The 15,468-nt window shown below is 39.5% G+C and overlaps 1 protein-coding gene across 3 annotated transcripts in view; it reads left to right on the top strand.

Moving 5' to 3' along the window:
* The window catches only part of smpd3 (sphingomyelin phosphodiesterase 3), a 49,307-nt gene extending 43,616 nt beyond the window's left edge, over positions 1-5,691 (top strand). For all 3 annotated transcript variants that reach the window (XM_060885733.1, XM_060885732.1, XM_060885731.1), the window contains exon 8: positions 1,613-5,691. In XM_060885733.1, the coding sequence (XP_060741716.1) occupies positions 1,613-1,714 (102 nt within the window). In that variant the 3' untranslated portion in view covers positions 1,715-5,691. The remainder of the gene's footprint in view (positions 1-1,612) is intronic.
* The last annotated feature ends 9,777 nt before the right edge of the window (positions 5,692-15,468 follow it).

The raw sequence follows: 15,468 nt of genomic DNA, 5'->3' as shown, positions 1-15,468 counted from the left end.
CTGTAAGCGCATTTGATAATGTACCTTAAGTATACTAATGTTTAATACACTTTTACTTTACCGTGATATGATACATTATCAGCACACATGATAGTAAGTAGCTACATGCTAAGGCTAACTTTTTTCTGTGTTAATGATAAAATAACGTTATGTACTTTCTCCATCACAACCTCCGTTTATACAAATTACATGGAGCTGCACGTACACGTTGGATTCGCCAGGTTTGGATGCTAATGTAGGTTCACAAAGCCAGGAGCATTAACAGTAAAGCAACATCCGCCATTGTTGATGTGTTTGTGTTTGCTGCTGCTGCGCTAAAGTTGCTGGGACACGTGACACGTAAACAGTGACGTCAGACTCGGCTCTGTGATGCTCTCTAACCGATGGAAAGGCAAACCGGTTCTTAGAAGGTTCGCCAGTGGAACCAACTTTGAACCAGCACCAGTGCTAGCTCTGAACCAGCACCCGGTTCTTTTTGGTGGAAAAGAGGCATAAGATGCACCCAGGCCTGGGTTAAAAAAACGGTCTCAGCAAGCAGCCCACTCTGCCACGATCAGAGAAATACGTGTCAAGAAAGGGTTACAAATCCATTTCTAAGGCAATGTGAAGTCAGCAAACCACAACCAGAGCCATTATCTCCAAATGGAGAAAACACGGATCTGTGGTGAATCTTCCCAGAAGTGTCCGGTCTACCAAATTCCTCCAAGAACACAGTGGTTACTCATCCTGGATGGCAGGCACCGCTCGCTTCAGATAAGGTCAGAATTCACCAGTCCACTGTAACAGAAAAACATTATAATTTGGTGAGTTGCAGTGAGTTGAGGATCACTGCTAACCAAGAGGAATATTAAGGGCTAGCTTGGCTGTGGAACTCAGTAAGAACATCAAACCAACAAGACAACATGGTGGTGGTAGTGTGATGGTGTGTAGATGCTTTTCTGCTGGCCATAACTGGTAGAACCAGGAATTCTACTAGAAAGTCCTAGGGTTAGGGTTAGGGTCATCAGTTTGTGATCTGAAGCTCAAGTCCACCTCTGAATGGTTCCAAAGAAACAAAATGAAGTGTTTGGAGTGGCTTGAAGTCTGACTTAAAGCCTGTAGAGATGCTGGTGCAGGATGTGAAAGATCTCCAGTGTGGCTAACTTCAAGCATGCAAAATGAAATGAACTGATTTATGTTTAAACGTGTTTTTGTTTCTTTATCTTCTTCTTGTCTTGTATTACATTTTGTATGAGGATCTGAAACCATTTAGTGGGACAAATATGTAAAAATGGAGGAAAACCAACGTGTCTTTAATGGAATTTGTACATTTAGATTTAGACCACTGTGGACTTTCTGAACAATCTGGAAAACTAAACCAGTGCGAAATGGGAAAGGGGGCGGAGCTTCCAGGCAGGGCTGCTCAAACGACTCAGCTCGTCTGATCGTCCGATTGTAATATTGGGAAATAACCAAACATCTAAAAAACTCTATAAAAGATGACATCTTTTAAATGACTTAATTTGTTATTATCTTTCTCACCTCTTAGCCACCCACACGTGTGGTTTTTCTGCATCTGACAGTCACTTTATTTCCTAAAAGTCCTAACGTGTGTATTGTTGTGTTATTGCAGGACATCGAGGAGTTCAGTTTCATCACTCAGCTGGCCGGACTGACCGATCACCTCTCTGTGTCAGCGCGACTTGCCGTGACTACAGGAGAGGAAGAGTCATAAATCCAGCTTCCTGTTACACAAAGCCACGTACAGAGAGAGAGCGAGAGAGAGCGAGAGAGAGAGAGAGAGAGAGAGAGAGAGAGGAAGCAGAACTAAGTCCTTCCCAGTTGCATAGTGGAAAAGAAAATTAGTATGTGACGTTTTAAATCTTGCCTCATCCTCATCATGGAGGCAAGGCGTCACACACACACACACACACTCTCTCACTTACACCCACACACACACACCAACACACACAAACCACAGATGGACACGCCGTCCTCTGTTTTAACCAGAGACACCACAGCTATCTCACACTCTCACTTCCTCTTTCATCTTGAGCGAAATTCTAAGTTTCGCCTCATCACGCTTTATCACACACGTTCGTCTCAACCGCTCTACTTTTGCTTCTCCGTCACCTACGACTCGAGTAGAAGACTTTTTTTTTGTCGTGCCATGATTCACGGAGGTTTTACAGGGAAGCCTGGATTCAGAGTATTGCATGTTCTGAAGGTTAACACACAGACAACGTTTCCCTTTAGCTCTCCTCAAGAACCTCAGCGAGAAGTGTCTTTCTTTTCTAAATCTCTTTCTAGACCTTTCTATGGCCGAGCGCCGTCTTTGTACAGAGTTTGTACACCGAGTCACCTGATGAGACTCAAGCCTGCTCATTAACTACAGTCAGAATAATTCTCTCTCCTATTTCTAGCGGTTTATTGTAGCCAATCTTTGAAATACAGTAGTGATAGTGTGTGTGCGCGTGTGTGTGTGTGTAAGTGTGTGTGTGGGTTGAAGATTTTTAACAGTTTGATAAATGCACAGCCATGAAACTCCACCGTCCTGCACGACCATAAACTCCTGAAAATGATTCGGATTCAGAGATCTTCAGGTTCTTCTTCTCTCTCACACTTTCTCTGTCTTACACACACTGTTTTTTTATTCTTCAGTATTGCTACGTACACTCACGATTTGAAGTTCATCAGCCTACCGGTCAGAGTCGATCTTATGACATCGTTCACGACATTTCTTTTCATTCGACGTAGCATAAATATTGGTTTTAATTGTGCCACATAGACCTTTAGCATTAGCATTTTACTGAGTTAAAGTTAGTCGCCTAGCTAGTTCATTTAGCTAACGTGACCCGCTCTAGAACTCTAGCTAGCTTGTTAATATCAGACTAACCTTCTGTCACCATGTCATGCTATCATTTAAATCGGTATCCATGCTGGCTAAAGAGCCAGATAACATTTGGTCTTTATATTGTGTAGGTTTGCTAGCAAACATGTAGTGTAAACAAACGGCAAGCTAGTTAACTTTAAGCTTTGCCGTTACGTTTACGACATTTTTTTAAATCGAATATTATTTCATGCCTGAACTATTTTGTGTGGTAAAACCAGTATTTCTTTCTAAGCATACTGAAAGTCGAAGAAGTTCTACGTCAGGGTTGCGTTTGGCTAATGACTGATTTAAGCCCCGCCCCTTTCTGGCATAGAGATGCCTTGGAAATTGTCACTCACAAATTCAGGACTTTTTTTTATAGCTCTGAGGCTTTAAGTGAGTTTGCGGTACAGTAAAAAGACTTTCTGTTCAGGGTAACAAGGCTTTCTGTGTCCCCTCTGAGCCAAGAAGACCGCGCCTGTGCAAATGTTTACATGCCCCCACCCACCTACCCACACCCTGCCCTCGCTCAACACTACGGAGGACACTGATGCGACTTGGACCTGAAACGACTGCACCACACGAACGAACTGCTGTACTTTCTATTCATCTGTTTGCTTTTATATGCATTGTATATTATTATTATTATTATTATTATTATTATTATTATTATTATTATTAAGCAATGCAGTGTTTTCCCGCATTAGCTGAGGTGCTAAACAGTTCACCTGTGACAGAAATTGGCATCCTGTCTGAATCCTTCTTAAAGTCCTAGTGTAAAATTGCCAAAACATGCAGAAGTTAAACACACAGTCGGGTCTGAAAACCTGAATTCGTCAAGAAGGAGCATTTTATTTAATCAGTCGCTAAGAAACACGGATATAAATCACACGTCAGCGAGAAATCACCAAAAACAAATCCAAGGTAAATAACAAGTAAAGCAAAGAAATTTTTCTATTTTTTTTTCTAGATATAACGTATATTTCTATCATATAGTGTAGAATTACTTCGTACATCCTGTACACACTTTGTTTCATCATGCATCAGTTTTTCACTTACATTTAATATTTTACACCTACATTATAACAGCTATAATCAGACATTTCCACATCAGACACATTTTTCTCTTAAATTGTTTGAGAGTGTTGCTCCCGCTCCTGAGGTACACAGTCCTGCGTCAGAAAAGTTTTAGTTAGGCTCGGTTAAGTTAAGGTGCTGAGACTGGAGACATTATTAAATAAATAAATAAATAAATAAACATCTTTACAGAAAACTTCACCATACCACCGAGGGTATTATTATGTCGCTTTGTAGAAGCCAACATTCTGTTTTCCTATTTCAGCTTAGACAAAAATTTATACAATTTTTTATTTTATAAAAAAAAAAAGCCTAGGGCTTTCGAGCCATATGCACCAAATTCGGTTATGTTGTAGATCCTGGTCTGAAGTTTGTTGCTATTACTTTTCTAAGCGATCTGAGTACCAGTACTTCCGGTACCGGGTCTCAAAGTGGCCTTTTTTCCCATAGACTCCCATTATAAAATTTGGAGGTTTATAACTCGGCAAAACTCGGTTCCTTTAGGGTGATACTCTGAACAAACTTTTAAATTGGTGTACCGACTGGCCTTTCCGATTGTGCCACAGCCCCGCCCCCAAAATATGCAAAATCAAAAAACTTTTTACAACATGGACATGTGATATATCAAAACACTCAGAACAATGAGGGGAACTTCCTCAAGAGTATTCAGATGACGTCACATAACGTTACATGATGTCACGTGAAAATAAAAAATTAGCACAACATGGACATGTGACATATCAAAACACTCAGAACAATGAGGGGAACTTCCTCAGGAGTATTCTGATGACGTCACATGCTCGTCTCCACTTACCTTGTCAATGCCAACATCAAAGTTTGTCGCTACGAACTTTACAAATCTAGTTCATTTTTGTTGTTGTTGTTGTTGTTGTTTTTTTTGGTAAATAAAAACACATTTTTAAAATCAGGTCAGTTTTAGGAAGCGTCTCACGTATACGAGTCTCTTCAAACGAGCCGTTACTATAGCAACCGTAACGTATTAGAACAAGCGTGCGAATATATATCAGAGCCGTGAATGACACCCTTTCGGACCAATGAGAATCGAGCATTTAACGGCGATTCGGTTTAATACCTGATGACATAAAAACTTTCAGGACTTTCAGACCCGACTGTGTGTATAATGATGAATGCCACAGAGATATTCTGGTTAAAGTATAAGATATTCTGGCGTTTTATTTTTATGTTTTTTCTTTTTTAAATGTAGATTTTTAGAGTGTGTCAGTTTTTGATATTGGTCTAAATATCTAATTCAATACAAAGTTCTAGAACAAGATGTTTAAAGGTTGCCATGTTGACGAAATGTAACTCTTTCTGTTCCTTAAATGAATCGAACCACGTTTGTCTTGACTGCTCGTGAGAAGATACAAGAAATTATTTGATTAATCGATCAGTCGATCATTCAATCAGTCAGTGATGTTGGTCACCCAATGAGGCCATGATCATCTAATGTAAATAATTAATCAAAAATAATCTTCATTTAGTACTTTTACCTCAGAATCCTATATCTTTTTTATAGATAATAGCTTTATTTCTATAGCACTTCATGCGTTTTTAATTCCACGTCCTCGTCGAGGTGCTCTGTGCACCATCAGGAAAACAAAAAGGTGGAATTTGTAATATACACAAGGACCGTCTAGAGCATATGTTCATTGCGTAACGTTGGGTTCAGCGATTCTTTTGTAGAAAATCGCTTGAAAAAGCAGATGCCTTTTTTTTTTTTTTTTTTATAGCCCCAAGCTCTACCCAGAATGCATTGCCGATGCCCTGGATAGCAGTCTCGGAGTCATGGGTTTTCTGTATGTGATTTCATGTATGTTTAAAATAAAGTTAATATCTATCTGCTTTTCCATGTTCAGTTGCTCTACACCGTGTACAGTGAGATTCCCATGATTCATTGCGACCGAGTCGTAGCACAGAGCAGCTTTATTCAGCTGTATCACCACTAGGGCCTGTGACATGCTCCTATGAGAAGGTTTATGGACGTCGTGTACTGTATGGATGTCCTTGCAGCTCGTTTGTGTTTCTCATTCCTGGAGAAACCTTTACTTCATAAACTCACTGGATTCAACTCATGAGCTAAAAACGAAGCTGAACTCTGTTGCTCTTCGTTTTAGACAACCTTCTGGCGTTCCTGCCGTGATCGAGGAAAATTGCTGCGCTAAGCGAGCTAAGAGATAATTACAATTTTTGGATAAACTTATTCTGTCGTCAGACCAGGTTTTTCCGCAGGACCACGATGGAGAAACACTACTCCACATATCATCTGACTGAAGACTTCGAAACATGGACACTTCACTCCAGAGGATGTTTCAGGTAAAGGTCAATTCTTTTACATAGACACTGAGGTGCAGTTTCACGCACGTATTTAAGCCTAAAGTGCTTTCTTTTTTTCTCAGAGTCCGGTTCAAGACCTCAACATCAAAGAGTTTTTCTTTTAGAAAGATGTTTACGAAGAACCCTTAGGGAACCCTTTGTATACATGAGCGTACTGTAGTACATCAAAGCAGCTGGGTTTGTTTTGATGTTTCAACATCTTGGTGGCAATAAATCTTCAGGATTATAACACAAAGCATTTTTGATTTCCAGCTATGACACCAGATCAATGGAAACCTTCAAAGATAGGATGAGTGAGCTCCAAGGCTGCTGAAAAGAGCTTCAGTTCTCTTTTCTGATCATTTTCAATGCAACAAATAACAAAGGAGTAGTTTAGTTTTATCCTGGTTGTGTACACTACATGCTGAATAGTTGTGTACCTCTGACCATCACGTTCAACTCATGTCCCTGCTGAACATCTCACTCCAGATTATTTCCCCCTGGGTTTCCTGTTATAATCAGCGACTCTGATGTCCAGATGTTGAGGAGACTCCAGTTCTAGTTCATCCTAATCCCCAGTGGTGTTGAGTCAGAGTCAGGTCTCTGTGCAGGACACTCGAGTTCTTCACTCCAACCTTCACCACCACACCATGTCTCTTCATGGAGCTCAGGAGCTTTGTGCACAGATGTGCAGTGTCAGGCTGGATTAGGGATTGAGTCTCGTAGTTCCAGTGAAGCTACAGCACAGAGACCTCTTATAAAACAGGTTTGGGGATAAATTACATACTGTATGGGTGTGATGCTCTGGGGTGCACATACTTTTAATCACATAATGTATATTTACTAAAATATTGCAGGAGGTGTCTGATTTTTTTCCAGAGCAGGTCTACACTTGACCATGATACAGAAGTGTATATTCGAATAAAAGACAAAGAAAACAATATACACTTGTTCTTTAGAACGGGTTTTAGCAACGGTTGCTTTCTTATAACTCCATCTCACTCCTGTTTTTTCCCCCAAAGTTCCTGATGAGTCATCATCTTCACAGCCAGGGTGACTAAAATCCCATCACATACAATGAGAAGGGCTGAAAACACAAATGCGAGCTGTGAGAAGTGACGAGGAAACGTTTTGAATTCAGTGGGAAAATGTCTGGAATCTACGGTAGAATTCATGGAGAAGGAAACTGATGAGGTTCCATCATCACATCAGTTATCTGTCATAGGTTCGCGTCCCAAATCGTATACTCACACAATATTATAAACTCACTCACTCACTCATCTTCTACCGCTTATCCGAACTACCTCGGTGACACCTATCTCAGGTGTCATCGGGCATCAAGGCAGGATACACCCTGGACGGAGTGCCAACCCATCACAGGGCACACACACACACTCTCATTCACTCACACTATCACACACTACGGACAATTTTTCCAGAGATGCCAATCAACCTACCATGCATGTCTTTGGACCGGGGGAGGAAACCGGAGTACCCGGAGGAAACCCCCGAGGCACGGGGAGAACATGCAAACTCCACACACACAAGGCGGAGGCGGGAATCGAACCCACAACCCTGGAGGTGTGAGGCGAACAATATTATACACTCTACACACTAGTCCAGTGGAAGGGGGCGGGTTTATGACGACGGATGAAAAAAAAATTAAAGACACTCCTGGTGGAAGAGATGTCTTAGGGCCTTTTTACACCCGGTCACTTCATGTGTTGTCTCTGATCCGATAGCTATCTGATTGGTTAAAAATGTTCCATTTACATTAGGCCACATAAATGCGTCTCGGCGAATCAGATATCGATCCGATCTTTCTACTCCCGCCCAAAATGCTAATATATTTTAATTAAATAATTGAAACGGAACATGCTTTGGTGTTCGCGGTTTTCAGAACGCAATCAAAAAGAAGACGAAAAAACTCGTTACGACGGTTATGCTACATCGGATTTATATCCGTCTCCAAAACGTTTCGGAGGGCATTTAGACCTGGGGTCTCATTTATAAAACTGTGTGTAGGATCCCTGCTAAAAGTTTACGTACGCCCAAAAGCCAAAAATGGCGTACGCCAAAAAAATTCCGATTTATAAAACCGTGCGTACGCACACCTGTAAGCAATGTTCCCTTTATAAATCACAGATCACCCACAGATGTGCGTACGTGAACCAGCCTCAAATCCCGCCCTGTACACGCCCATTTTTAACCATAAATAGTCAATGCAAATCACTGTGCGGGCACGAGAGTGGACCTCGTTATAATAAGTTTCCTCTGCGCTCTACAGGTTTAAAAATGGGGTGAGGAGTCAGCGTCTCGGGGGTAGCCACTGTCGCCTGCAGGTTATAATTATATTAAAAACAAAATTGTTACAGTTTCTACTTTTTAATATTGTTCAACATAAGCAAATTCATTTTCAGATGGTGCCCTTATAGCAACATGACTGTAGTCAATTGCGCCGATTACATTTGGGAAACCAGACATTGCTGCAAATTGCATTTTAATTTGGGCCTGTTCTCACACAGTGTAGGGGAACCTGATGTATCGACTACCCATATTAAGTATACCATTCAAAACGACAGATATTATGGCACTCAGGGATGGCTGTGATATACCAGACCTGTAGGGTGAGATGATAGATTCCAATAGAATAATTTCATATACAAAAAGGTCTTAGAGTCAAAGTTGAGGATTACTTATAGTTTTTTTATATAAATAATTTACCTGTCTGCCAATTCCCGCTGGAAACAGCTGGTTGCCAAGAACCCCAGAGTGGTGAGGACTTGTATTTGTACTGGGATGGCATGGTTCCAGCGTGTTGCCCTCTCTAATACTGGACCCAATTCAGCACATAGATCCAAGAGCACAGCTCTAGGGAATCTAAATCGGCTTATTAGCCAGGAAATCATCATGGCCAGGAAATCATCATGGTCCCTGAAAACTCATTCTGTCCTTATTCTGCCATTGGCGTAATCCTCCAACAGTGCCATCATGAAGCATTACATACCCGGGTCACCGGAGGATTTATATGTTTCTAGCAATTAGACTGATCGTTAACACCTTGATAAAATCACAGAATTAATTTGTGGGCGAAAATTTAAGACGAAAATGTTATAGTGAACACATGCTTCTTCATGACGGTTTTGTAATGAACACCGTAATAGTTAGGACCGATGATGAGTAGCGATTGTGCTTCATGACTGTATTTGCACACTTTGACATTTTATGATATATGTACATTAAGGAAAATATTTCGTTTTTACACTGTGTTCTGCAGTTCTCTAATAAAAAGGTGTTTCATGCTATTCTGTATCACATGTAGTCGCGCCATCTCCTCCTGCGCTCCCGTTGTGGACAATGTGACTGTAAGGCAGCGCTGATTATTATGTCGCTTTGTAGAAGCCAACATTCTGTTTTCCTATTTAAGCTTAGACAAAAATGTATAAAATTTTATGTGGCCTAGGGCTTTCGAGCCACATGCACCAAATTCGGATATGTTGTAGACGCTGGTCTGAAGTTTGTTGCTCTTACTTTTCTAAGTGATCTGAGTACCGGTACTTCTGGTACTGGGTCCCAAAGTGGCCTTTTTCCCCATAGACTCCCATTATAAACTTTGGAGGTTTATAACTCGGCAAGCTTTCGAACTATCTACACCAAACTCGGCCAGCTCCTTTAGGGTGATACTCTGAACAAACTTTCAAATTGGTGTACTGACTGGCCTTTTAGTTGTCCCACAGCCCCGCCCCCAAAATATGCAAAATCAAAAAACTTTTTACAACATGGACATGTGACATATCAAAACACTCAGAACAATGAGGGGAACTTCCTCAGGAGAATTCGGATGACGTCACATGCTCGTCTCCACTTGCCTCCAAATGTTTTGGCACCCTATCTTTCTGTCCACTTGCCTCCAAAAGTAACACTGACCCTTATGTCCACTCGCCTCCAAAAAGCAATGGCCTTTGCGAAGACTTGCACTCATCAAAGCCAACATCAAAGTTTGTAGCAACGAACTTTACAAATCTAGTTATTATTATTATTATTTTTTTTAAATAAATTTTGAATTACGTTTGGATTTTACTAGATGTATATAGCCTAAAACAATCGGCACAAATAACACTGTTGGATTTAGTCTTCATGATAATGTGGATATAACGTATGAAATGGAGTGAAAATTAAATGTCATTATTAATTCTTATAATCGTTCTTCTCACATGTATTTTCTACAATCTAACTTCAGTTCACGACCTCACCATCTGTGTAGCCAATTCCCTTTGTCTCCAGAATGTGTGTACGCACAGCTCAATGTTTGCTTAAAGGTGTGCACATTCTCTTGTCAAGATTGTTTTTTATAGATCACAACCTTTGCATGGGAACTGCCGTACAGTACGTACGTTTCCAGCCCCGTTTTGTGCGTACGCACGCTTTATAAATGAGACCCCTGGTCTTTCTACCATCGGATAGCTATCGGATCACAGAAAACGTATGAAGTGACCAGGTGCAAAGACCACGTCTTTTAAATGACTACACATTGATATTCATATTTTCAACATATCGTCGCTGTCGGGCGGAAACCTCGTATGTCCAAATTTTGTCAAGTTCATATTTTTTCACATATCGATGCTATTGGTCAGTCCCCACGTGAGTCTGTTATTTTTACAAGTTATTAACCAATCTAAAGTCTTGAAAATAGCTTGAGCACAAATCTCATAACTCCATTGGACACTTCAACTGTCCACCTCTTCCTCACTCTGTGGGAGAGCTTCACGGCATATTTCTCCTCAAGAAGAGTCGCAACGAATCAACACGTCTTCTGAGGTAAATGTCTTCAAAACACTGGGCTCAAAGAAAAAAAAATTTTGACCCCCGCTAGTTCTGGTGCTCGTCTGAGGACAGGAATTTAGCGCAAGACAATCCACTGCAACGCGGACTAAACCCTGTGCACTGCAGATAAGGTACACGTTTTTTTAATTTCCTGAAAAGTAATGGTTTTGGAGATACGAGGATTCCGTCTGACAGCGACGATATTTAAAAATTCACCATATTTTGCTAAACCTACTGTGGCTTAACATTTGATGTCCTTCACCTTCAACTGGGAAACATTTACATTTATGGCATTTGGCAGACGTTCTTGTCCAGAGCTACTTATACATTTATCTCATTTTATAAATGCCTTGCTCAGGCGCTCAGAAATACCTCAGTGGATCCAAGGTTCTGTTAGACAAATACGACCCTTCAGACGTTTATTTCCTAGACGCTAGAGTGCATAGTGTAAGTGTGTATATTTTTGTATGTTATTTGGGACCCCGGTTCTGTGGGACTTCTCTGGAATCTCTGGTTTCCTTGTCCCAAAACCATGTTAGCACTGATGCTAAGTGGCTCCTGTGTGCTCATGGTTCTCTGGACAGATAAGATGAACGAATGAACGAAGCATGCTAGTAGCTGGTTTGTTGACATTTCTGGTCATTGGTCATTTTGATTGGACCAATCAGATTGGCTGTAGTCTTCAGTGTCGATGTGTGAAGTAGACTTAGTTTTGCAAGCTTTGCACCGAGGTGCAGTAGTGAGTATAATGTACCCATGATGCATTGTGCATTTGAAGATGTTTAAGCTTTAGGATGGTTTCAGGCAATGAACTGTAGATAAAGTGAGCTGCATTGAGCTGCACCATCACAGAGGAGATGTTTACACAGACCACAGGCACAGGTAAAACTGATGTGTGTGTGTGTGTGTGTGTGTGTGTGCTCCTGCCCCTCTCACTTCCTCAGTGTGGTTAAAAAAACACTTTCTGAATCAGAGTCACCCGTGTTGTGGTTCCTGGTTTAACCATAAAATGCCATCTGATTTAAGACCCTTCTTCTTTTTGGTTTTCCTTCCTAGGGAAAGTGGTTCAGCGACGGTTTCTTCAGGATGTCTTCACATTAGCTGGTTTTATACAATCTTTGGGTTTGTGTGTGTGTGTGTGTGTGTGTGTGTGTGTGTGTGTGTGTGTTTATAGAGGACTAGTGGGTGCTTTCCTGCCTCAGGTTTTGTGGAGTTTACCACAGAACAGGGGGAAATATTGTGTGTGTGTGTGTGTGTGTGTGTGTGTGTGTGTGTGTGTGTAGTAATTAGGTAGAAAAGATCTTCTATTTTTGTAACTTCATCATAAATCACTGTCATTCTGTTAGAGGAAAATACCAACAGCACGGAGTGATGAAGCTCCTGTACTGTTACTCTTCATTTTATTATTTATGTTCAGATTATTTTCTTCCTCTTACACCACATCAGTACTTTCTATTTACTTTTTTTACCCGTTTATAGTTACTTCTGATGTTTTGAAGTTCCTGTCATATGTAGGAGCTATAAATAGTCGTTCAATCAACAGAAGAACCTTTTTTCGCTTAAATAAAAAGAATTATTAAATAAAAGCCTTCGATCATTCGACCGCTTAAAAACGGAAAGCTACGGCTTCGCCTCTGACGCTGGGGAATCCGTCCGCTTCAAGAATCACGTTTGATTTTAAATCTGTTTATCGGTAGAAACATGTGATGTGATTAGTATTACCAGGACTAAGTGTATCACTTCATACAGGTCTTCCATTTAAAAGTGAAAAAAAAAAAAAAAAAACACGTCTGCTTCTGAGGAATCATGTGGGAAAGTTTAGTCATTTCCAGCATCAGATACTGGAGCAGAGTCTGGGCTCAGAGCCAATATTCTGAGTCTAACAACTGTGTTAAACTGACATTATCTTGGATACAAACACACCTACTGGGTTTAAGACACACACACACACACACACACACACACACACACACATATTCACTATACGTTCTGTACCCTCTGATTTTTCCCAAAAGATCTCGAATAAAGATCATCAGTCTAAATTAGAGAGTAATTTGACTCGTTTGACTATTTTTATGAAATATAAATTCCTCAATTAAAGATTAGGTTTAAATCTCAAATATGAGATTTAAACCTAATCTTTAATTGAGGAATTTATATTTCATAAAAATAGTCAAACGAGTCAAATGATGCAATGATTTATCAATCAGCACTGAAGCACAGACTGTGTAAAATAATAATAATAATAAGATGAAGAAGAAGATGAAGATGAAGACGGCTAGAGAAGACTCTATTTATTTACAGCATTCAGCTACCAATAAAAGCCGAATAGAGAAATAAAACAAAGAAATAAAAGAAAAAAAACAAAAGAATCGAATGACACGATGACACAGTAATGGAAAGTTTCTTATCCTCCATAAACTGGATCTGTTTGGAAATTCGACTATTCAAATTAAACTATTCATTTAAAAAAAGCTTCTCGTCTTACAAAAATGAGCATCCTAGAAGATGTCAGAAAAATGAATGTTCCAGCTTCCCCTGTGACTGTTTATGAGCGCTGACACTGCAGACTAATTCCATAAAAGTTACAGAAATATTTCCTGAGAGAGAAAAAATAGGTAGAATTATGTTTTAGAACCAGAGCATTAATAGAAGCCTGTGATTTTTTTTTACAATTAATTAACACCTTCTGAAAATAGTAAAAAGTACCAGAAAGACTGGCACTACACACACAGACACAAACACACACACATATACACACACAGACACATACACACACACACATTTAAACATACAGACACATACACACACATAAATACACACACACATATATATAACATATATCCTACAGTTATATACAGTGTATATATATATATATATATATATTATATTAGATTCAACTTTATTGTCATTACACGTGTACAAGTAAAAGGCAACAGAATACAGTTTAGGTCTAACCAGAGTGCAGTAGCAGCAGGTGCAGGATATACAGTGTTTACGTATATTTGCGTAAGATTTAAATAAGTTAAATAAAATAAAATGGTAAAATGGTACAATACAATAAAATGGTAATATGGAAGTGATTTACAGATGTGTGTGTAATATGAACATAATATACAGATTTACGGAAGGATATCTGCTGTAACAAAATATATGGCTATTACTATAAGCAGTAATTTACAGATATGTATGTTCTATGAATATAATATACAGATGAATATAATATACAGATGAATATATATATATATATATATATATATATATATATATATATATATATATATATATATATATATATATATATATATATGTCCTATGAATATAATACAGATGTCTATTACTATAAACTAAAATTTACTGTGCTATAAACAAAATATATTGTTATTATTATAAACCGAAATATACAGGAGGATATGTACTATGAACATAATACACACACACACGCACACACACACACACACACACACACACACACACACACACACATACACACTGTTGCTAGTGTACTGTTTAATATAAGTAATAAACTGTCAACTGTAGGATAGTTTTCTTAAATGGAATCAATTTTTCAATAAAATTTAAAACATTCAGTCAGTGGAAGAAACTTCTAGAATTAAATCCTGACTCTGCTTTTTGAAGTTCAGAAGTTCATTTCCCATGCTCATATCCAAATTATGGCCTTTTTGTTTTTCTCAGGAATCTTCACTAATTACACAGAGTTTCTTCAGTATCTCTTGCTACCGAAAGCTATTTTTGGACCACGGATGACATTTTGTTGGATTTTATTTTGTTTTTAAATCAGCGAAACCGCACGGGGAAAAAACTGGGTGATCTTTTCTCCCCGGTGTTATTCGACACGTCAGACGTCAGTCCCTGCTTGAGTTACTGAAAGAGGATCTGAAACCCACGGGGGTGTTTCTTTGATCAAAATACCATGTTGCACATGATCACAGGTCTGCTCTAGAGAAAAAAAATAAGATCATGTCATGAGTCATGAAACTGATGATAAATCGTATATTATATAGTGAAATAATACTGTATAAAAATATAATATAACTGTAGCCTTGTTACAGTAATAAGTGAGTGACCAGGCGTGATTGTTCGTTTCGTTCCAGATTTATTCCCCCTGGCGCTTTTAGAATCAGATGTTCCACTAGATGTTAATGCATCTGATCTCATTAGAGATCAGACACTGATGTCGGGATGCTGAAGAGACTCCAGTTCCAGTTCATCACAAAGGTGTCCCAAAGCATCAGGGCTCTCGAGTTCTTCCACCATCCAACCAGCTCCACACCATGGAGCTTCAGCGGCTTTGTGCACAGATGCGTTGTCATGTCTCTTAGTTCCAGTGAAGGGAAATTATAATTCTACAGCACAAAGGT

Source organism: Tachysurus vachellii, chromosome 13, assembly GCF_030014155.1.
Source record: "Tachysurus vachellii isolate PV-2020 chromosome 13, HZAU_Pvac_v1, whole genome shotgun sequence".
Lineage (NCBI taxonomy): Eukaryota > Metazoa > Chordata > Actinopteri > Siluriformes > Bagridae > Tachysurus > Tachysurus vachellii.
This window is presented reverse-complemented; position numbering and strand designations above follow the sequence as displayed.